Source organism: Pezoporus flaviventris, unplaced genomic scaffold (assembly GCF_033815535.1).
Source record: "Pezoporus flaviventris isolate CSIRO_AGI_PZ_B2104156 unplaced genomic scaffold, CSIRO_AGI_Pfla_v1 ptg000016l, whole genome shotgun sequence".
NCBI classification, from domain to species: domain Eukaryota; kingdom Metazoa; phylum Chordata; class Aves; order Psittaciformes; family Psittacidae; genus Pezoporus; species Pezoporus flaviventris.
In genome coordinates, this window is record NW_026892564.1 from 5,691,831 (window position 1) to 5,717,678 (window position 25,848).

Sequence of the window (25,848 nt, forward strand, 5' to 3'; positions counted from 1 at the left end):
TCATTTAGAAACACCTGGAAAGCAAAAGAGATCAGGTATGAAGACTTTTACGCAGTTGATCTTTTTGTAGATATAAAGGTAGATATAGATGATAGAGATGCAGACAGATTTACAAAATATGAAATACAATTCTCTTATTTACAGTTGTGATGATGTGCAGTATGTTATGGACACTCTAGGCAAACAGAATAATCTGCAAGAAGTTCTAAACTGTGAACTGCTTGATTTTGCATTTTGATCTCCAATTAACACCTGTAATGGTGGAGAATGTATTTACTGACTGCACTGCCACATATAGTGGCAGGCATTTTGAACTAACAAAGTTTTCCCTACAAAACTTATATCCTTGATAATACAATTGAAATTATAAAGAAAAAGGTCCAGTCTTCGGTGGTGACATTTAAAAGTCATTATACAGCAGATATGGAAATCAATGTTAACGCTTGCAACATACATTGGGAAACTAACTAGATAACACAAGCACCTAGTGATATTTTATACCCTGCTGACAACCACAGCATTTCTATAGCCAGGCTGAGCAGTCTTCTGTGACCATCCTTCTTCAGAAACGTAGAGAAATCTTTTCTGAAGTAGGCTGCACTGACTTTTCAAAAGTAAAATGTTAAACATGTAAAAAAAGTAAAATGTTAAAAACCCCTAAACTCAGCACAATGATTCAAATGAGGTTTTCCATGAGGTCAACCATCTTTTTATATGAACGTAAATGCGAGTATTCACAAAAATGAGATAACTGTTTCAATTCAAAGTCATATGTATGTTAGCATAAAAAGCACCTCACAAATAATGTCATATTTAAGTACATATTTAAAAAAGCCACAGCATTAGAATTTATATTTTTCTCTGACCAAAGTTTCAGGCTCCATTAACCTCCCCACTTCTCTCAATCTGTTGCAGGTTGAGGCTTCACAATTTTACAGAAGATAGAGGAGATACCAAAGACAGACTTCTCTCGATCCAATTAGCAACTTCTACCCTCAAAGTAGAAAACATTAAAATAATGTTAGGCTTTGAAATCAAAGAGCATTTTCTGTCCTGTATGTTGATGGACAAAGCATTCAGTAGAAGTAATGAGTCAGATACCCATACACAGTTGATACAGCATTTCTTTTCTTTCTCTACATCTTGTTGTACCACAAAACTTTCACACAGATCTGAAGGCGTCTGGCTACATGAACAAAGAAAGTTGGGTTAACAGCGTCATGTAGGTGTAATGTTATATTACCCCAGAACAAAATGAGAACTTACTTAGTAAATTTATTTTTTTTTTTAAGCCGCTATGAAAATGTTAGAAGTCTTTGAAAGCATAAGACTATAAACAGGTTGCTTTAGCATATTATGACCATAATTTAGCTCTAGAGCCTTATCATATTACTAAAATAAAAAGATGAGCTTATCTCTACCATTTGTAGATAGCTGTGAATTTTTGCCACTTCAGAGAAATATTCTAAACAGGCTTTTCTAAGAATGGCATTGCTCACAACAGTTTGCAAACACGTATTTTATTTGTGAGAAAATGAGAATTCACTGTTTTGATATGTGACGTATATCACATGAGCATGAATCATTATTAAATTTGCACATCTCAACCAGTTGTTATAAGCAAGCCTAAACGCATTCACTGTACTGTAGGGTTAATCAGCTCTGCATTCTACACAACATGAACATACAAGTAATTGAAAACACAAACTATGATAACTTACTGACAGGTATAAAATACTTTGACCAAAACAAAACCAACCCAAACCACTGAAACCATGTATAACAAAAAAAGTCAAACGTAGTCAATTGAAACTCTTTATATTGGTACTAAATGAGAATCCAAAAATTAATATTCATAGGCTTAAAGAGAAACATCTCTCCGTATGCCCTCCATGTTGGATTAAATCAACTAGTTAAATTATCTCCAATATTTTTAAGCTTCGTCCTTTTTTTGCCTGCTCCCCATCCTCCGCTGAACTGCACTGGATGGTCTCGAAATGATATCCGCTGTTCACGAGATGGACCCAAACAAGATTTTTCTGGAGTAGGTATATTCTTTTCTAGGCAATAAATAGACACATGAAATTAAAAACCAAACAAAACTCCCTAAATTTCACTGCATCATAATCTTTTTAAGATAATAATACACATTAATATGTCTAATTTGATAGCACATTATTGCTCACTGTTTTAAAAGTGATACAAGTATTTTCACAAGATAGTACTTTTTTAAGAACAATCTCCTTGTCAAAATAGGCAGTAAAATTACTACACAAAATGATATAAAAGTGCCACTGTCCATTTTAAGCATATTTTAAACACATACACAGATACTCAGTGCCTTTGACATAGAAACTAGTAATGTCATCCATCCTTCAAGTGAATGGAGAATTAGTTCATAACATACATCTAATTAACAAGTTCTTCTTTAACTATATTAGAACAAATATAAGAGGATTATTTTTTTTTTCAAACCCAGGAATACTTAAATTTGATGCTGAATGGTGCCACAGCAAATATAAACACACATCAAATTAAGTGAAATAATCACTTTCATAGTCATGCATACAGATGCTTGAGTAATTTAGTTTCTACAAAATACTTAATTATTTAAATAAAATAACCAGTATACCCAAGAAAAAGTTATGATTTTTATTTTATAAAAACATTGCTTTACAGATGGAAATACCTTTCTAAGACATCTGTAAGAAAGATAGTATCTGTGGAAGACAAACTGTGAAAGCGAATGATACGATATTCACAGTAGAACAGGGTTTTTTACATATCTATATATATCTAAAATGAGCACACTTAGCTTATCAAATAAAAATTTTACAACCATATTTTTGCCACCTATTGAAGCAAAAGCTTACTAATTGCATATTTTTAGCATTTTTGATATTTCAAATTTTTAGTACTGCTCAATAGCAAAAATATTTTTTTCACAATAAATAGTCCCCAAAATTAAAAGCTTAAATCATATGGCTGTATATAATTCTATTTATTAATAGAAAAAACATAGTTATACATTTCAAACAGGAAGAACACCTTTGTTTTCTCATGGATGCTTTTCCGTAGTCTTCTAGATCTAAATGTCAGGAGCTTTTCCCAGCCTACACTTCCCTTTTCCATGTACCCCCTTTAATTTAAAAGCTGCTTTATGAGGTTGAAAACATTGTTAAACAACAAAAACGATAAAAAATAAATAAAAGGAAATAGGTATTGCATGTTCAGACTGGAAACAAAGTTTGGGGCTAATTTATGCTTGAGACTGACTTTCTCATGTACTCATCTTCAAGATTGTATCAATGATAAAGACAACATAACATTTATTTCTATATTTCAACAAAACAAATATTTGTTATTATATTCTTTTAAAACCAGAATAAATACAAATGACAGAACAAAAAACATCAGTAACAATAAATTTGAAAATCAGTTTAGAAGTGATAGCATTAATGTGGCAAAACAGGAAGTGAATCTCATCCTAACTGCCTAACCTGGATTATTTCCGGACTAATAACCTCACGTTTATAAATTTCTCTGTACTGATAGATATCATTTTCACAATGGATTTTAGAAATTTGCAGGTTTTCTGACTTTCCACTTATAACTATACAGAATCCATTGTAAGGGATATTTTGTCTTCGCATTACTATGAAACGCATATTATTATTACAGAAAAACAAAATCCCCAAAGACTTGCCATATTTTTTTGCAAGAAACTTGTGAAAAGTCTTCATAAATTACTCATATAACCTTTTATTTTGGCAGAATAACAGCCACATCTGTCATAGCATGAATTCTTCTTGTCTAAACTTCAGACTCAATTGCAACTCATTTTTGCATTCTTTAGATGGCAACACAGTCAAATATCTTGTGAGCAAAATGTAATAACTTACTAACTTTGAGTGAATATAAACTGCCCGAACAAAACAAGGTTTTAGATGTCTGTGATGTCTGGGCCTCAGTAAGAGAGCAGGACACCTTCCTCAGCCTGAAGGTATTTTTGCAAAATGTCAGGTACTCTAAAGGTGTAGACTCTGCTCCCTTGAATGCAGGTTAATAAATCAGAAGCTATCCCAGATTATGAAAGGCACAGGTCCCTTTTTCTTTATCTATCCTGAAGTGTTGATTATATTTCCTAGGGTCTACTTTAAAATTTGCTAAACACTAGTGACCTAGAAAGATAGGATTAAAGCATAGACTACTCTGTATTCTTTCTTTCCGTTCTTCATAAAGTTCTCGGCACTGTCAGCCAAATAAAATAAAACCACTATAGGGAATGACCAACTATATCTACAAGACAAGTTTGTTGTAAACCACTGTAAATCACTTCCCTTTTATGTCCCATCTTCCCATCTTTGAAATGAGCATAATTATGCTTGCATATCTGATATAGCACCTTTTATATCTAGTATATAGTACTAAGAGGTGGGTATTATTATCAATGTTGCTGTTCTGGTGACCAGTCTAACTGTAGTGAAGAAAACCAGAACTGGCATAGAGATCCAACTGCCTATTCCCTGAAGAAGAATTCTCAAAGATATGAGTTAGACCTGTATATAAGCATAGTGAGGTTTGCTTACTCCTATTCATATTATACCTAATTCTCAAATATTATACTTAAACTGCTAGTGGCTTAAATGGTAATTATGATTGAAAACAGAACAAAAAAAAAAAAAGAAAATACAGGAATGGAATGCATTGCAAATTAGGACTTGCTTGATTTATCATACATGCCCACAATTACTATGCTTATTTTTAATTCATGTCTTTTGCAATTTCAGTGAAACTCTTGGTATGAACATTCTTGCAGTAAAGTAAGAACAGCTTTGAACTTAAGTGTAAATAAAATATCTAGGTAGGGTCTTGTAAGAAGTAAAGATACCATATACAAATTGAAACTAAAACACAGTTACTTGGTGTCAATACCTGTATTTACAATAGGCTTTCTGATTCTACATTATTATTCAAATGGGCAATTATTTTTCCTTCAGAAATATTCAATAAAGACAGTTCCATTAGCAAATGATTAGAGTTTTCTCAAGATTAAGTAGATGACAGAAGACTAGAGACTCTGGTAAGGGATGACAATGCCATGCTGAATTAGTTCAAAGAAACTAGAACACTTAGAAATGTTCTTTTAAAATACAGTCTTATTTTTCTTAAAGAAAAAACCCAAAACAAAAACAAAAAACCCAACTGAAACCAACCAACCAACCAAAAAAACCCAACCAAAACCAAAAAACAAAAAACCCCAAACCAAACCAAAAGTGCTTATTATATTTGTTTCATTTATATTTGTTACCATTACTTATATTTATTATGCTTTACTTCTCCTTGGACATAAGTATGTTTATGCCTGCTCAGGGGAAGTTATGCAATTTTATTGCTTTATGGGACCTTTTTTATTTTAAGAACAAGGGAGAAAGTAATAAAAAGTGGAGTGGATATTTAGTTCAATGTACAGAAATAAATAAAGCAAAGATTCACCAGAAAACAATAACTGCATTTTGCATTTTTTTTTAAATGTTCTACTGATCATGTACTTGAAGTGCTTCAAGATCAATATTGAGGTATTATTAAAATGTAAAATATCTGCATCTGTTCTTTTAACTGTTCTTTGGGGTGCACTTTATTTGAAAGTCTTACTTTGCACCTCTATATTTTTTTAAAGGGAGATCTTATATTTTTCCCTCACTGCATTACTAATAATGTAAACAGTTTTTCCAGCCAGCTTGGATTTGCAATACCTTCATTTACCCCTAAACTGTAATGTGTCTTGCAAATGAACAGTTCATGTATTAGCAAATAGGAGTGAATAAAAATAACTGCTATCAGAACTTTTTAACTGGAAAAATAAAAGGTGATATCTACAGTTATATTTTGCCATCAATGTAAAGATATTTGTAAGGTATATATGTCATTAATATGTGCACATACACACACAGATTGGCATGTGTTTATTTGTAATTTATGAGTAATTTTAAGCATGACCATGATATTTTCTTTTCATGTTATGTTCCATGAGTGTGTTTGAAGTGGGACTTACCCAAAGGCAACAACAGAAAGATTCACATTGTTTCAAGATATAAGTATCTTAACGAAGTATAAAGTAGACCTATTAAAACTACTGATTTTTTATTTTATAAAGTACTGATATTTTTTATAACAATAATAGGAATAATAGCAATAATACTAACAGTAACAGTAGTAATGTTAATAAAGCAGGTCTCCCTGTCTGTGTCAGAGGGGTTGGAACTAGATGACCTTAAGGTCATTTCCAATCCTAAGTGTTCCATGATTCTATGGTTCTATGATTCTATAATAGCAATAACTTTTACCATTACTGGTACTGGAATTAAATAGAACCTGGTGAGTGTATTAAGTACAATTTTACATGATATACAGTTATTCTAATACCCCCTCATATGGAAACAAAATCTTAGCCAAGAAAAGCAATTTAACTTCTATCCCAAATCAGGCTTGGAAGACAGGCTGTAACAGTTATTTACTGTACTTTCATTTAATTGTAGCATTGCCTGTGTGAAGCTCCAGTATAGTTTGAGAGATTTTCAGGTGCCTGTATATATCAAATAACCATTTCTTTTGAGTATGTGTTGAAAGCTTGTCTTGGGTTAAGCTCACATGCTTCTATTTCCAAGCAGTCACTTTTCTGTTGTTTAATCTGTTTTCTGCTATTGATTTGTTCTGGTCTTTTTTGGTTAAAGCCTGGGTCTTTTAACAAATGTCAAGGTTTACATATCCCCTGTTTTGATAAGTAATGCAATATGTAAAATGCTTTGAATGAAATTCTTGGTGTCCAAGAAGAAAAGCTTTGTTAAACAGGCTATGATGGACACTTTATGATGTATAGTAGACGTCATAGGGCATTTATCGATCCACCTAACATTGTGTGTCTGGAGATATAATTTATTTCAAAGTCCTTACCATATTGTATTACTTAAGTGCAAATACAGCATAAGAAGGCATGGAGAAAACACTTCAACATTTTAATGAAAGTGACCAGAACAAATCCATAGCAGCAAAGCATTTACAACAATTTAAGCTCTGAAAAGAAGCTAGGTTCAGCAGGTCTGTGAAAAAGGTAAATGCTACAATCTCAGAAAAGTTAATTTTTAATAATGTTACTTATGAGTATATTGAAAGTGGATCAAACATGTTTTTTTAGTTGCATTATTTCCATCAAAACAAAAACGTATTGCAATTTTACATTAAATTTTGTATTTCATATATATTTGTACAGCCTTGAGAAGGAGCATCATATATGAAATCCCATGCAATATGCAAAGATATATCTCTTTTCTGTATGGAGATTTGAAGATAAAACATACTTATGATTTCCTTTTTTTTTTTTGCAAGCAAATGATTAATTTTCTCTGCAAATCTCCTTGACTTCAAGTTGGTAGGACTAGAGACTAATCTTAAAATTTTATAGAAACAATGAACTTAAATATCTTTAGTCATTGAATACTGATGCTGTTTTGACTAGATCTTGCTGACAAATACTTAAATGTGACTGAGTTACATGAAGGAATTCAGACAGATAAACATTTACAAACATTTGCAAGAATAAGTTATAAAATTTATTAACTGCCATTCTGAGCACTTAAAATAATAAACATAATGCTCAAATAAGTTCCTGTGAATTATAACATTTTCCTAACTATGAACATGATTTTAAGCACTGTTGGTTGTTAAAGCCAAACATTTATTTATTTATTTATTTATTTTTCAGCTCCTTATCCATTTATCAAATTTTGACCATTTAGGTTGAAATTTTACACACTGAGTATATGCCTTTGGATGAAGTTTTCTGAAAGGTCAGTCACTTCTAAGAAAATATGTGAAACATTTATGTTCCCCTTTTCACAGAAGACTTTAAGTCTGCCAAGTAATAGAGACTTGCTGTTAGGATCTGTCCAAATTTGGATAAAGTATATACAAACTGAAGTTTCTACATGATTAGAGGACAAGGTCTTGATTTTTTTGGGCTTTATTCCCTAAAATATCAGTCAGCATGGAAACATGCTTTACCATGATGTTACACAGAGCTAAGCAAGACTATGGCTAAAAATAATGTTGAAGATCATGCTAGGTCAGGGAACTTAAGAGTCTGACTGTTTTATGCTTTCTGTGGCAGATGTAGCCTAACTATGGAATGGACAAGAACTAAAGATCCCATAGGACGGAAATTGAGAGAAGAGGTAGGGGGCTGGAATTGAAACCTGAAAGAGAAATGAGACTGACTTGGAGTTAAGAGAGAAACTGACTAAGGAGAAACTAAGTGAAAGTTAGTTTCTCTAACTCAGTTTCTTAGTTAGAGAAACTAAGGCTAACTTGGTACACAGTACCCTGGCATAGATGGCACAAGAGACTCGAATGACTTGGCACACAGACTGACACTGAGAGCAGAGAGAAAATATGGGAAAGAAGAAAGTTGTGAATTGGCAAATGGGGACCGAAAAAGAATAAAAGACATGGATTAAGTGTCACTAGATGGGCCCTAACTCTCAGAATAATTTTAAAAAAGTGAAAATACAGGTGATGATAAGAAATGATACACAGAATAAGTACATTAAGAGTCTGGGCTCAAGATCTGTCTAAATAGTACACTAAACCAGGCCAAATTTGGAGGAAGGTCAAACTAGGAGATGGTGAATCTGAGCAATACTGGCAAGGAATATGTGGATACAAGAAGGAATGGAGAGACTGAGGAAAAAGGTAATCAGAGAAGGATCTGTGGAAAGAAACACAAGACTTGGTGACTGTGTGAAGGAAGCCTAAGAGTGGATGGGAGAGGAGGATGATGCTGGAGTAAGAAGTTTGAGGAGCAGAAACAAGAATTTTTCATAGTAAATAAAAGGACTATGGAGCACAAGTGTGGAAAAGTCAGCAATGAAAAAGAGAAAGATTAGAAGGGGAAAAAAGAACAAGGAAAGATTTTTCCTGGGGGAGACACGCCTTTGTCATCCAACAGAACTACTCTATAGTAGCCCAGCATTCATTGCTGTGTCCTTCTGTGCACCGACTTGAAAAAAATTTTTGAAACTACCTAACAAATAACCCACAGAAAAGGAAATCCAAAATTGTTATTGTTTGCCCCTCCCATATGAAAAATATCTTTCTGGTGTGTCTAATGGTTCCAAGGTTCCAAATGGTTAATGTCTCAGAATGGATTTTCTTTTTTAAAAACTTGTTTTCTCTTTAACAAAACCAACCAACCTGCCCCCAAGTATCCCCAAATGCTACTAAAAGACTATCAGGCTGTAATATTAAGTGCTTAAATTTTAGGAAATGCCTCTGTGTATCTGTTAAACATAGTTGTTGAATTATTTTCATAAATCAAACCAGATGAAATTACATGTATAATTTTTCTCCCTAGCCTGATAAATTTTATGGAAGCAAGTTCAAAATGCCTTTTAAAGTCTGCATTTAGGGTATTTTAAAATATATAACCTAAAACTGAATTAAGCAGCATCTTATAAATCACCATTCTGCAGTCTGTTCCAAAAGATTAGGTGTGTGCTGTTTGATATACAATTAATACAATATATACGTATCTCCATAACAATTTCAAATGGTCAGAAAAGCAGTATCTTTCAGCTATGTTAAACAGAAAAAAGTCACGATCCTGCAGAATCTGTCAAATTTGCAAGCATAAGTATTCTCATTATGCAAAAATATACACAACTACATTCCTGATCCAGATTTTCTTCTTAATCACATATGATTAGTTGAATTTTTAGAACACTTGGGCATGGAATCAGTAGAACTAACTGATGAGCCAGGCCTATATGTGTGTTTCTTTATGTTGTAAAAAAAATATGTTGTTAAGATGGCATATTTTAGGAACAGGGAAATACTAAAACATTATACCTTTAAATAAAAAAAATCCCTACAAACCAGTAAAAAATTGAAGTTTTTTTGCAGTGTATTAGATGTATGTATCATACTGATATCTGGGTTACTGGCTTTGATTGAGCCAGGATTTCACCTCAGATATTCACTTTCACAATTTTATGTTCATTTTTGAAAGAAACCTTCTTCAAAGTTTCTTCAAGGACTACTGCACTTTTACTGTTACTCAACACAACATCTCTCCAGTTAAGGAAAAAAAAATAAAAATCAGTTTGTGAATTTAAGAAACAGAAAGAATGAGAGTTAGACCTACATTGCCACCAGTTACCTTATTTTGTGATTTAACCATTCTGTGATTTGACACATCCCTTGATTTTGTCACCATACTGTAACTAGTTTGTTGTCTGCATGGCTGTACCTGTGTATATCCATCTGTAACATTACTCCTTTGTTGACATGGCAGCTTCCAAATAGTTTATCCAGCTCACAAATGAGGAGGAAGCCCCTTCCCTTTCCAAACTGTTAAACATAATGATGTTTTCATCAGCAGATATATAAACATTATATAAGGAATGTATATACCATGACTATTATTTCTGCAGATAGGAAAATTGATGTATATATATGGATTCCAAATGACATTCCTAGGATCAGCTAACAGGCTAGCAACAGAATGGGAAAAAGCCAAACCTCTTGAATCTGCAGTCAAATACTTTTCCTTGTGTGGATAAAATGTATCCTCCCAGCATCATAAACAGAAAAATAAGTTTTAGTATCTAAGCCTGCAAATGAACAAGTTCCATTCTGCTGTGTATTTTCACATATAAAACACCAATTAAAATTCAGCATACCGAAGAATGTTTAAAATGCAATGAAGATTACTGTGATGATTTATTATTTTCTAATACATTGCCTTTTCTCATTGATTATTTAAAAGAAAGAATCAATGTCAGATGAAAAATTTGGATGTGACACAATATTAAAATTATGAACTTTATCTACCTGCACTATAAGTTTGCAGAATATAAGGAAGTTCTAATTTGGAAGTCATTAAAGAATTTAAAATTTATATAGATTTGTGCCACTGCTAAATTACCCCATCATTCTGCATGGCTTTTTGCCTAGACACCATTCTAGTCTAACATGTCTAAGGGTTTCCAGATTGAGATTATTTTGCGTTCTTTCAGACCCTAACATAGGTTTAATTACTTTCTAGCTATTTTTCTCTGACCATGTAAATATATGCTAGACATGAATGTATGGTGTATCAACACCTTTTTTTTTCTGAGGCATATTTTGTATTATGATAAGATATACAGAGGATCCTGTGTGAAAAAAATGTTACATTGGAATGATGTTCAAAACAACGTTCATGCTTTTTTACTAGGTATCAAGGCCTGGTAAATTTTGATTACTTCAGAACTGCAGAACCCTTTTGCATCCATCAAATGCCTTTTTTGAGCACAAAAATAGTAATACTACAGACTCATTTCCCTTTCTTTTACTGGGCAAAATGCTTGTCCACTAACATTAATGTGGTCATATAACTAGACGTGGCTTGCAGAACAGACATCTTTATTCCTAAAATTGTGGCAGCAGTTGTGATTTCTAAGGTAAATTGGGTTCAGCATTTTGCTGACAATAATAAGCAATTTGTATGGTAATTATCCACTACAAATTTGCAGCATTTTTACACATTTTTAAAGAGAAAGCATAAATGTTACCATTATATTCTAGGAAGACTTTTAAGCCGGTAAATGCTGAGAAACTGAAAGGACAACTAAATGAGTACCTCCATACTTAATGCCATGTTTCTAGAGATGTTTCTTACTTGGTTTCTACAACATTCTAATTCAGACTGTGTATGAAAAAGAAAAAAAAGGAAAGAGAAAAAAGACCACCAGAAACCCCTCAGTAAAATATGAGTAAAGGCATGAAGAGAGAGCTTAAGAAATGAGATGTTTACTGCATGCAATGGGTTTATAAATCCTAAATGAAAGACAGCAGTTATGGAACTAGAATATATAGACAATACTAATGCTAACAAGAAAGGAGCAGGAAAGGAGGGATTTGTTTTAGAAGTGAAGCTGTACCATAGAAGTTACTGTGTTTAATTTTTTTTTGGTCTTGATATTGAAGTCTTTCCACTCTAAGAAAGGCATTATTAAACTTCATTAATTTCATTTGACTGACTGACAGAATGGTAAAGTTTGAATTTATCTGAGAAATGAAATTGATAAAAGTTTTGTAGTGGAGATAGTATTTAGGGGCTATTTTTTTTAACTAGGGGTGATTAAAGAATGACAAGATTCAGGTCCAAGTTCTTCTAAATTTTTTCCTGGAAAGAAGTTTTTTATTCATACCAGAAACTCCCTGAAAGACTAGAATTCAAGGAAGAGAAGAATTAAGAATTCTGGACAGTATTTTAAATAACAGTTAAAGGCATAGCTCCCACTGCATTCTGTTTTCAAAATCTGGTGCTTCTGGAAACCCCTGTCAAAAGACAAGACTGTCCATAAGACAAGAAATACAATGAAAATAAAGTATGATTTGCAGAGAAAAACAACAAAATCGTGACGACAGGTAGACAATGTAAATATGTAGGAGACTCATCCAAAGGTCGATAGGCTAGAATCAGATTAGGATGATAGAATGGAGGCTATGATCGTCATTGCCTGCTCACAAAGTGGACATTAGTACTGAAAAAAATCATCCTGTCTAGCTAGATATAAAAAAATAAATTGTTTAGTTCTTGCAAAACATTTCTATACCCATCTTGCAACTTAGTGCTGATGACAGTAACAGTGTTCAAGCAAGTATTAAAGCAAAAAATGTAACCAGCAATTCACCCCAATATTTATAGAGTTAATGAAAATACCAATAAGTATGGATACTTGAATCATGTATAATTCTTTATTGTAAGCCACTAATCATCATATGTATGTGTATTGCAGAGAAATTATACTTCAGGGAGGAAGAGCTTTTTTCTGTCCTTTTGCATAAAAGCGGGGTAAGTTTATGTGAAACTGAAAGGCAGAAAATATAATCAGCTAAAGATTATTCTAACACACCTACTTTTGCAACTTATCGGCACTAGGAAACACAGAGATTAAGATTTTAGAATTGGTCAGATAAGAATGCATAAAAAAAGCCCCAAACCCACCCCAAAAAACCCCACCTCAAGAAACAGGAAAGAAAAATTAGTTACCAGGGAGCATAAATTAAAAACCTACAATTTCTGGAAGGACCATAAAGTGGTATATGTTTGAGAACATAACATATTGTCCATCAGTAGAGACAAGGTCGTAAATTAGACAGACAACTAATTAGTCTAACTGAATGATTGCTACTCTTTCTTTAGGCTACATATACTTTTTTTTTTTTTTTTAATACTCCATGAATTTAATGCACAGTTAATTTTCCCTTTGAACATATAACATGGAAACACATCAAATACTTCAAATACACACATGCTTTCCTTAAACTATGTCCAAAGCATTTCTTTTATTCCTCATTTCATCTTGTTTTGTCAAGGAACAGAATTAAGTTAGTTTAGAATTAACCTACCCCATCCACCTTTTTCAGAAAACAAAAAGTAAATTTGAGTGATAAAAAACTTCAAATTCTTTAATGAAGAAGTCTAAAAAAATTGGGCAGTTCCCAAAATATGTCTGAAAATCTTGACTTAGCCTTTCTAAAAAAAACCCTCTGAATGAAAGGAAAACAGCTTTGAAGCGTTATATGTTTTGTCTTTACAAACACATTAACAGTCATGAAGTCATGTTCCTGCAGTATATAAAATGCATTTTATTTTAGTATCATATATATTCGAGATTTTTTTTTTGTAAATACACCTAAAAATCAAACCATCAAGTTTAAATTCTCCTGAAAAATTAGTACAAGAACCTGATTTAATTATTTATTCAAATGGCAGCACCTCTAACGTCACAGCACCTTTTCTAAGCTCTTCTGTAATAAAAGGCTCAAAATGAATACACATACTAAATCACTAAAAAGGCTTCCAGGCTTCTTTGTTAGCGATTTCAGAAAGCAAAACCAAGAGAGACAATACAACAGGAAAGTATTTTATAATAAATAAAGGCAAATTTCTAGTGTTTCAGATTAAGGAAACCCACACAGCTAATAACTTATGTTCGATCATTGAAAATTAAATGTCTTCTGCAAACAGAACTAATGCAATAAACATGTTCATATACTGAATATAAATTGTACAAAGCTAATAGTAATGACATCATTTATTTATATAGTATGCATTATAATGTTAAAGTATAATCACTGTTTAACTTATCAAATCCATGATGAAAAGGTTTATATAGATGCATGTGCAGAAATTTATATAGAAAGACATGAGATCTGGAGAATGAATATAAAATTGTGTTGCAGTATATGTGTATTTTATGAAAATGCATATATATTAGAAGATACGGTAAACTGTCTCTCTGTCTCTCGCACTTATGACTTCACCAGTTGATGGTTCTTTCCTGCTCCTTTCCTAGTCTCTTCTTCTTGAAGGCATAATAGAATGACACTTTTCATCTTTATTGTTCCCAAACTCATAACATAGTTCTATATGCCTATCTTTGGGGAAAGACCTTACTCTTATTTATTTTTCTGGATGGACATAAAGTGTGGGTTACAATCTAGACAGCAATTACACACTAATATGAATGTAGCGTATACTGCATACCTCAATTATCCAAGATATGAATACATTCTATTCTGAATATATGAATATATTTTGCCATTGATGTCAGTAGCTTAGACTTGTCTTACCTAAATTTAGAATCTTAGCAGTTAGGAATCTCATCTAATTTAAATGGTGGGGGTTCATAACTAGCCAATGGAGAGAACCAGGAAAACTAAGGACATAATTCTTTTCTAAGATGGTAGGCAGAGAGAGAGAATCATATTCTTTCTTCATGGATGAAATTAATTTATACTAGGATGGTTAATTTTATCTAATCTAATTTCAGGAAAGTAAATCAAATAAATAAGCACAGACAAATTGTACTCACCATTATTTTTTGCCTGTGGTAGACTAATACAATGTAAATAAATCTTTATTCCAAAGCCTTTAAAAAGTATGTCAGAAAAATAGAGGTATCAAATATTTTTACATGTTTACAATGATTTTTACTTTTTTTTTTTTGTTAAAAGTGAAAAGTCAGCATATATGAAAACATAACATAAAAAAGCAAATCTGGGAAATGCATGCAATTTATGAAATAAGCTGATTTGTATTTTGACATAAAGCATTTCAAGAAGCTTCACTACTTAAACAGTTTTAGGAATTTCAATAATTTTGCCAAATTTATTTAATACTGCTTATATTTTCTGTAATTTTGGGGGCATGGAGTTTTATTTATCTGGAAAAGGTATTCTTCCCAAACAAAAAAAACATATAATTAGAAATATAGTAACATTTTCTTCAGTTATCTTACACAGAATAAAAAATGAAACTTAAAATGTTAACATTTTATAACCTGCATTTTTTCTGTATAGACATTCTTTTTTTAATTTGTATGATAATGGAGTGGTAAAAATATATGGCTTTAAAAGGATCCTCCACCACTGAGCTACAGTAAGTTTGGTGGGGCGCATATACTACAGCATAACTGGCAATCAACATAGCAGAAATCTGTGGCTCGATTAGGATATATGCTCTGGCATTCAGTTAACGAAACATGCATTTTCCAAACCGCTTTTGGAAAAAAAACACAAAATAGCAAACATTTAAAAAAAACCCACTATGTTTTATAATTTAGAGAAAAAAATCTTCTAAGAGCCAGATCATCAGAAGATGTATTCCATCAGATGGAACTTCCCATTAAAATCAGAAAAGCAAAATTTTATTTATGACAGTTTTTAAACAGAACTGTAGAAAGCATATGAAAAAGTTTTAGGTTAGAAAGAAACAGAAATGTAAGTAGCATGTGTTTTTAGGGATTCCAAGCATGCTCCTTTTCTAGCATTTTAAAGTGATCTTTAAAACTGTTATTGAAAAAAAACGTAACTTACTTGAAGATCTTGCTGAGTGTCTGTGTGGCTGCTTATTTTTTTCTCTGTTCTCAGTCAAAGCACTTCCACTGGCCATGGAAACAAGGTCTAAATCCGTGTCTTCTCTGCTTACAGGGCTTGCCTGGAAGCAGTGGGAGAGAATGTACACAATCATGAAACAAAATATAACATTTTCTGAATGCAGCTCACATTACCCCAAATAAACAAACATGGTCTGTCAAACAACCTTCTTCAAAATGATACCACAATCCTTTATTGTTGCCTAAGCTGAACAAATGCACTATGTCAAAGCATTTTTGTAAATAAGAGCCGATCTTAAAATTGTGGTTTGTGATCTGAGTCAGTGCAACAACAAAAGAAAACATTTTAGTACAGTAATTTTGAAGAAAATCAATCTTGCAGACGGCTGATGAAACCTTAAACAGCTTAAGATCATTTACTGACCAGTCTATAATTTAAGTTATAGTTGAATGTCAGAGATGTCATATTGGATTATTTTCTGCAATATTTATGTTTTATCCAGGACATGCATCAGTTTAATCAGTCAAGGGCCCAGTAAGTAATTTAATCTACGTTTTTTGCTAATTAACCATAACCACCAGATGGCATTTTAATTGTACTTTAGGTAAGAGTATTATATTAATTATAAATTTCTAGCATCCAGTAGAGATACATTTTGGCATAAAGCTTGCTTTATGCACATAAATATGGCAAAATAGAAACGAAAATCATATTTCAGCAATGAGTCCTTGCTTTGGAGACATACAGGGCAAAGGTTAAAAATACTGACCTGGAAGATTCCACACACTGTAAATGGTAGATTGTTAGTTTTGCGGAAATGACTTCACATTTACTCAACAAGAGCTCCCTTTCCTTGAAATGAAGTTGTTCAATACCAAAAGCAGCCATCTAATACTGTTGACTAGATACTGAGGCAGTAACAATGATGAGGAAAAATCAGACATTGTGGAAGAGTGATCTACAAAATCCACAGTGTAGTTAGTCAGCTGGAAGTACTGACCATAAGTGTGTACTTTTCTCATCTCTGGACCTTCAGAAGCAGAGTCCAGAAGACAGATTAAATCCTTCCTCTATCTGAGCTGAAAAGCCTCAAATCCTTTCAGAAGATGAGTAGAGTCCACTTTTTTATAAAAGCAAACAATATCATAGTAGTTAGAGTGCTTAACCGGGAATCAGGAGACTGGGTTTCAACTCCTTCCTTGGGGGGTTGAAGCCTGCAGCTCCCCTTTTCTCAAGAAAATGCCGTTACTATGAAGTTGTAGGCTATTCTGGAGAAGACGATCTCCAGACTTCCTGTTTAAACCAGCTCACTGTACCAAGAGCAGCACTGCACCAATGCAGACAGGCTTTGTAGTCCAGTCTAACTTAGAGGACTCAGATGAAATGGAGACCTGTTTCATTTCTTTGTCTTTACCCAGTCACTGTTTAATGTAAAATTCATTAAAAAGTTCATGTATTTTCAAACCAACAACTCCAAAGATACAGATAATTTTATGCTCTTCCTTAGTGACTGCGTACCCCTTGTGTTAGTACAGAAAGTTTATCCCTTGTTTTCTGATGCTTGCCTTTTATAGGTTTAATGACCACGATTTTAAAGTTTTCTTTGCACAGGTAGCAGGCTATATTATTGCTGCTAGCATCAATATTTTATATTCTCTTCCACAGCAGTGTCTAGAAACTTTGAAAAGTATAAGAGTTTTATCTTGACAACTCTTTATATTTTTGGCCTTAATATTTACAGTCACTTTAACCTTATGAGAGCTCCTCGTGTTCAAAAATCTTTAAATAGAAAGCTTTTAGTCTTTCAGTAATAAAATAATGCAATCATTGCTATGCTCAGAGAGATTTGAAACAATGTCCTTGGTCATTCTTATTTCCATCTAACCTCTTTTAAAACACAGCAGAAGTTTCCTAATGTTCAAATTCCCAAAGACCCAGTAGGCCACAGCATTTTAAACAACTCTTTCCACACAAGTATTATCCAGTCCCTATCATCATAGAATCTGAGGTTTCATCATCATGTAGACAACAATATTCAGTGTTATATACTAGACTTTAATAGGATGGCCTGGTTCTCTCATGTAAAATCTTTATTATTTTCTTTCAAATAAAGATAAGTGTTTTCACTCAATTACAGTCAGAGTAATATTTAAGGTTGTATTAATCACTGGAGCAAACTTAATTTCAGGTTTGTAAAGAACCTGATTGAAGGTTCTCTGAAGCTAATTAAAACCTTCCTTTTTACGTTTATAGCTTTGAGCCAAAAATTTGGAAGACATTTAAGATACTTGTACTCTTTTTCACAGAGTGCAGTATTGGCCTGCCATCTGTAGTGATCATCAGATTTAACTCTTCAGACTTTTTGCCATTAGTTTTTTACTACAAACTTTTTTTTCCTTCGAATTAATTGGAAATTCATTTCAACCTGGAGGAATCTTTTCCTTGAATACAGCTCTGCATCTGAATATTTTTTCTATTCCTATGTCAAATTATCAAGATATTCTGTAACCTTCTGAGGTTAAGAGTGCTTTTAAATTCAAGTTATATCTTAATGTTTGGAGATACTGTTTAATATTGAAATGGCTAAGCATGTAGGTAACTTAAACTGCATATAAAGATGAATCAGTAAGTATATCCTACTTGTCATTCAGGAAATCATATTATTTTATGTGCCCAGCTTAAACTGTAAGTGAGCATGCCTTCCTAAGCACTTCTGTAGTTGTACTACCAAGCCAAATCATCAAAATAATCTAGGTTAACACACTGAGATCTTAGATATACTGCAGGTTAATACATCAGGTTTATGTCCCATTTGGAATGGTTAAGATTTGACTGTTAATACGCAACCTTTGAAATAACATTCTGTATCCATGAAAAAGAATGTCTTAAACTCTTGGAATGTGCACAGTTATAATTTAGAAAATGATATACTTAATTAAATTATTTTAATTAAAAATTAATTAATTTAAAAAATGTATTAATCTAGTACATTCAGAATGCAGGCCTATGAAACATACAAATTAGGGACCCTATTACACACAGGGAAACATTATGATCAAGCATATGACATATGAATAAACTACTGGAAATTCCTAGGAATGCTTTACTTTTCTAATATATTTTTCTTTTTTCTTTTTTTCTTAATGTATATTTCTTTTTTTTCTTCCAGTTTACTACTTTTCGATAACGATTGCAGCAAAGTGCTATCTTAATTTTTGTCATGATTTCATAGCTTTTAACTGATTTTTTATGCCAAAGCAGCAGGAGTATGTTTGCACTTAAACCTTTACAAGTTAAGAGAATCCATACAAATTTAAAAACCATAATACTCCAGCTGTCTATGTGTACAAACCACATCATTATTTCATTGCCTACATAGTACTGCTTTCTGCATTAGAGATAGATACATTTTATTCCCTTTTCTATTGCATTTTTCTCTGTATGTCATTCATGTGGAACAGCTATGTAATTATGTGGCACAGGCTGTGACAATCCCATAACATTGCCAGTTATGTGGGCACACCACATAATACTGTTGTGGGATTGCAGTAGTATTATGTGGACAGAACTGCCTACTATAAATAAAATACAACCTACCTATATGTACATATGCTTAACAATAATTATATAATATGTAATTTAGATAACGTTATTAGATTATGACTTGCTCAAATTAGAGCAATTACTGTTTTAGACTTTATGCAACAAATAACTATTTGTGCTGCTGCAACCAAACCCCATCACAACGGTCATTTGGCTCTTGATTTCAGACCCTAAACTTTAACAGGAACCTAAGAACTGGGGACACCCCACACCAGAGAAAAATCTTTGACAAAATCCGACTTAATGAAAAAAGTCAATAGAAACACCTAAGTCTTAAAAACATTTATTCAACCGTGAATTTTAGAGGTTTAGGGAAGGGTTTCCAAAAAACGCATATTGAATAGATGAAAAAGCTAAGGAAGGTAGGAGTTAGGAAGTGCCAAGATTTCTCAGAGTACAGAATGAGGCATATGACATATCTAACTGGGAAATTCTTTTTATGCAACATTTTACACTATATATATGAATATAAGACACTAATTCTGTATAGTTTATAAGTTTTTTTCCCATTTTTAACCCCCTACATAATCATATAAACAAGAATATTAGTAATTTGGCAGTAAAATGTAAAGTGTGTGTGTATGTGTATATATATGCATATATATGTGTGTACATATAAACATATATGTATGCAGAGTGTGTATAAATTGGCCTGTAATCACAACATTGCTGACTATCAAAGGAACCTTTGGTTATCTCTGACACTGAGTCTTTTCATTTTGTAAATTTTCAGACTGTTAAATTTATCATATTCCCCCTCCTGCCAACCTACCCATTTCAGAAAATGATTTAAAAAAAAAAAATGTTAAAAAAAAAAACAAACAAACCATCAAACCATGAAAAGAGTAGGGGACATTTAATGATGCCAAAATACAGAGATGAAATTGTAATAGTGTCTGATTTTATACACTGTTTTTTATAATGTCACCATATTAACACAAAAGCCCAACTTACTATCTTTCAATAAATGATGCTATGGGCACATTGGAATGATTTAGGTATGTGACTTAAAGTGTTTAAACTTGTCTGATTGAGAAGAATACATGTTTTCAGTAAAAAATGTAATTGGTGTTGAACCATACTCAATTTTTTAAAACATTTTGGTTGATTTAGAAGCTTTAAAAAACACACAGTTGCATTTGATGTCTTAAAACTAAACTGAATATCAGATCAATAAACTAGAATGCTATGTATACACATGGGTTCTTGTGCTAAAACATTTTCTTTGGATCTTCATCAATGGGTGACTTGATTGCCAAATAGAGAAAATATTAAAAATTCTATTTAATTAGAAAAAGTCTGGTTTTCACACCAAATATGCATTTGGAAGCACCACCAAGGCATAGCTGAATTCCGTAAAATCCCATAAAGAAACAAGTTCTTACCACAAGTTGTACTCGCCTACTCTCACGTATCACAGGATCTAACTCAGGCAAAAAACGACACCTGGGAAAAACATAGAATAGAAATTTCAGTAAGTCAGTCCCACTTTACTGGGTTCACTAAAATACCTGTACAGAATCTTTCCCTGGAAACACTCCTTCTTAAGTAGAAACAATACTATTTAAAATAATTCCATGCTTAAGATGTAGCAGAGTAATTAATACTAAAATGTTTGTACTTAAGATTAAAATCAATAAAACATTAAAAATTAATATAGTTTATTAACATGATACAATACTAATTAAAAAAATAATGTCAATGAATGTAACCATGCATGAACTTCTGCTGTACTTTAACCATGCATGAACTTTTGCTGTAAATTATAGTAAAATCAGTTGTCATATTACATAGGAATAAAATTGTTTTCAGTTACATAAATTCATCATCTGTTATAAACAGTCTACCAGTGATGTTCCAATGAAGATCAGTGGGACTTCTGTCACAGTCCAAAATGGTATCATAATTGTAAAAAATGTCATTACAGGTACTAGTGCATAGCGCACACCTGCAGAGGTAACATAATAACATTTAAAATAATTCTTTCATAAATTTCCATGTCTTCTTACTTTTATACATCCTTATATGATCTATCCCAATGTTTTCATTCAAATTAAAAATCATGGCAGTTATCTTAAACAAACACTTGGGAGTGTTTAACTATTACGGAACATGACTGACAGATAAATATTTTCTAGGGAGTGCATGCTGCATATACTCCCTGGAGTCACTGATACAGTTAAGAAATATGGAATATTTTTCCATAGAAAACATAAGCAATATGCAGTCCACTTCATAAAGAATTAAATACATTTTTAATGAAAATGAAGTTAAAATGCTTACACTAAGTCTGCTGCCTGTCCACTGACAACTTGTTTGGTTTTATTAGGGATGTTTGGCACTGTGTCTAATGACTTCATTTTGATATCAATAGTTTATACTTAATTTATGACCAAAATGTAGTTACTATGTCTTCATATTAGTTTATGGAATAAGACTAACCTTTTCTTTAATTGCATTGATATTTTACCTGTTTAATAACCAAAATTAAATAAAGGAGGAGCATGTTTATAACATTTTACTATACTCTGAAGATGAAAAAATTGAGTTGATGTTTTGAAGAAAAAATATAAATACATACAATCTAGTTAAAAAGTGGAGGTTTTACTTCTTTAATCAAATCTAACAATACAGGTAATGTTACAGTTGATCTAATTATAGCTGATCCTAATAAAACCATAATGTATACCAATAATGTTATAAAATATGTGATGAATAAGCACTTTTTCCTACACTCTTTAAAACATAACAAACACTGTATTAGTAGCATGAAGCTATGTAGCTATTTATCATAAAATTCTGCACTGCTTACCACTGTGGAAGAAGTGTCTGTACTACTAAAGTAATTCTAAAAGCTGCCACGTTTGAGACCAAGAAATACGGTGTACTATCTCCTAGCTACAAAATCATGTTTGTTTTAGAGTTATTAACCTGGGTTTCACTTTACAAGATAAATTTAAAATGAAAAAAATATCTAATTAAAAGGCAATGACCTCACCACTTTGTATTTTTGAAACTAGCAGCTCCATAATCCAAAAGCTGTGTATGAAGCCATTTGTATGTAAAGTCTTTTCTCCTTTGTAATTTCTCATCTAAAGAAGTATCCAGCTGAGAAAATTCTTCCTTTTTACCTGGGGAGGAAAAAAAGATACTCCTGTCTTTCATTAATTTTATTTTTTTTTTTTTTAAGATTCCCCAGATAGATAGAGTGCATTGTCTTTTACAAAAGACAAAAAGGCAATTACTTGGGCTGAACATGTTCAATTGCCAAACCCGGCTTATTAAAATTAAGCAAGGTCCTGGCCCAGAATATGGAGTCATATATGTCTTGCTAGTGACACACAGACTAGAACTCAGGCAGAAGAATTTATCCTCAGATGATTTAAAGAACCTTCATTTACCTCTGTAGGAAGATGGAAAATGAAAACGCTTGGACGGTCACTGTATCTAACCAAATGAGGTTGCGAGGGCTGTCTAAAAAGGTCAAGTACAGAGATCATCACCTTCCTTGATTAATGTGGGAGCCATTTCTTCTTTTCTAAGCTTATGATATTGCCTTCCCCCATTCCTGGTTCAGTAATACAGTCTTCTGACCTTTACATTTTGAAAATTTATAGATTCCACGTCTGCAGCTACACTCGTATGCTTACAGCTCTTCAGATGAAGACTGCATAAGAGCAGTACTGGAGATTGAGCCTTCTGTGTATGCTCTCCAATGAGCAATAAGTCCCCAGTAAATTACCTGCGGGATTTTTCTTATCTGTATTTACAGAAAAATTGGTCCAGTATTACCATCTTTCTCAGGGGAATTACATCTTTGTATTAAAAGGATCAGTATTATTTATGCATTTACTAAATGTTTGTTACCTTTTCTTCCATTAAAAGGGAAATCAATGTAGGGATTTAAATCCATTATTAGAAGTTCATGTCTGAGTCTGTGTGTCAGTGATGGTTGAAAAAAGATGCACATACAATAAGCTATGAATAAACATACAAAGAAAAGAATAATTTTAACTCGCAAGTTATGTTTCCAAAATGATTTTTAATGACTTGCCTTAGTTGCAGTTTGCATTTTTGACTGAGTTATGTCTGCAGCTGCATTTATTTAACAAAATTTTATTTTAAATTTATTATTTTGCATGTTAATTACTGAATCATTATTCAAACAAGATAAAAGTGCACAGAGTACTGAGTTGTTTTTTTTCTTCTTAAAATGATATATGCTAGGAAATGGAGTATTCTTGTTCCATGCTTGTGTTAATAGTGTGGTTTTTTTTTTCAAATAGGCAGATACTGCCAATAATTTGTTTAATAATGCTGCAGAACTCTGAATTCTGTTTTCTTATTTGGAACACACCCATATACTTACTTTTTAATAGCTATATCTCTCCTTTTAATTCTTATGAAAAAATGCTATGTTATGAATTAAACTATAGAATTATCACTTTTCTCCTTCACTTATGAAAATCATGTGTTTGAGGATTCATGATATCAGTATCATTAACATGCATTTGCTTGATATCTTTCTTAAATCACGGCTCTGGGCTTTTTAAAAAACCTGGACCCGATTTTGTAGAAGTACTAACACTCACAAATTCCACAGTTATTAAGAGCAGTAAGCATTCTGCATCTTTGAAATGGATCAGACCTATAATTTTTAATTGTTAAGCCCAGACAACCCTTAGAATGTCAAAGAAAAAAAGCAATAGATCAAAGAAGGCACAACTCCATCAAAAGCCAAATTATTTAACAAGCAGAGGTATTTAAAGCATCATGCCCTCATTACATTATCACTTCTAAGCTTTCAATCTTTTTGAATTTTTGTGTTTGTGGGTTTGTTTTTTTGTTGGTTTTTTTTTTTTTTGACATGACACACACATTAATAATTTAAGATTGGAATAGTCTTATGCTTGGCATTAATACAGTAATGAGTTTTGGTTGTTGCCAATTAGTCATATACACACATACTGCACACTCAGGCCAGATCCAGTGCAGCTTTCAGGGGCACCTACTGCCATTTCCCTACAGAATCTGGGCATCTAAGAAGACAGAATTTATTCAGAAGCACATGAAATGTCCTTGGAATTAAACATTACAGGAAAATAGAAAAATATTTTCTATGTCCCCAAATCACCATGAAAATCTGTAAGAACCTGAACTTTGGGATCTAGAAAAATGTCATCCTCCATCTCCATAAAACATCTTTTTGTTTGCTGGGTATGCTCTGAGACAGTCAACCCATGTTCAGTTTAAAATATGGTTGCTACTTACGCACTTTAGACAATCCCTGAATAATCCATTACATGAGTTAAAGGAGAAGGTCTAAATCTGTGAACTAGTTCTGGTGAAGTGCTCTAAATTCTAGATAGAATTTTCTTCAAGATTGATGCATTTTGTGCCCTCAGCTGTAGCAGTCAGCCTTAAAAAAAAGGATTGAAACACACCAAAAAAGAATAGCTTTGCACATGGAAGCTGGAGATTCAAATCTCACCACACAAAGGAGTACCCGAAACCTGTTTCCCACTGTCTAAGGAGTACCTCATATCCATGTTCCCCAGTGGAGGGCAAGTGCTCTTAACAGCAAGCAAGTATACAAAAAGAAGGAAGCTGGTTACACAATGTTAACATTCAGGGTGATCTTTCAGATTCCGCATTTAAGTTTTGTGATTGTATGCCCATAAAAACCTGATCCTGATTCTTGTAAATCTCAGTTACCTACTCAACTCTCTGTCACATTATATTCTAGAGAATGCTGAAGAACCTGATTCAACACAGTGATTTTTTTTTAATACATCTCTTTGTTGGTGATGGGAAGATAAAAGATCTAACTTTATCATGTCACATTTTCTGAAACAGAGAAATGTGTGGGGAAGTCTGCACTGTATCCAACTTTTCACAGTTGAATTTTGTGTTTAGAGGGTGATTTAAATCACTCCAAAACTTGCTTCATACAGAGTACAATACAAACAAATTCAGAGATTAAGAAAACTAAGATACAGAATGTGAAAGAAGGGCTTGGGATTTCTTCAGCATTCCTCCCTTAATATAAAAGTCTGTGAGCAGAGTTAATTTTCTCAATATGTATTCTAGAAATGGTGCTTTTAATATAAGAAGTAGCTGGGTTTGGTTACAAAAATTAATGCTATGCTATTAATACATTGACATTTTTCTTATCTGTTAGCATTCTGGCATACATTACTGGCCAGCAATGTATATTATGAGGGCATGTGCATATGAGTGTGTATGGCTCTACAAATTATGTAAAAATATTATTCTAAATTAAAATTAAAATTAAAATTA

General features: G+C 32.5%; 1 protein-coding gene across 1 annotated transcript in view; it reads right to left on the reverse strand.

Annotated features, from left to right (window-relative positions):
• Positions 1–1,496: 1,496 nt before the first annotated feature.
• Positions 1,497–25,848, reverse strand: part of LRRIQ1 (leucine rich repeats and IQ motif containing 1) — a 106,059-nt gene continuing 81,707 nt past the window's right edge. Inside the window, exons 22-25 of the mRNA XM_061454524.1 lie at positions 22,547–22,679; positions 20,934–20,994; positions 15,925–16,045; positions 1,497–2,060 (exon numbers count right to left, since the gene is read on the reverse strand). Coding sequence (XP_061310508.1) covers positions 1,906–2,060; positions 15,925–16,045; positions 20,934–20,994; positions 22,547–22,679 — 470 coding nt within the window. The 3' untranslated portion in view covers positions 1,497–1,905. The remainder of the gene's footprint in view (positions 2,061–15,924; positions 16,046–20,933; positions 20,995–22,546; positions 22,680–25,848) is intronic.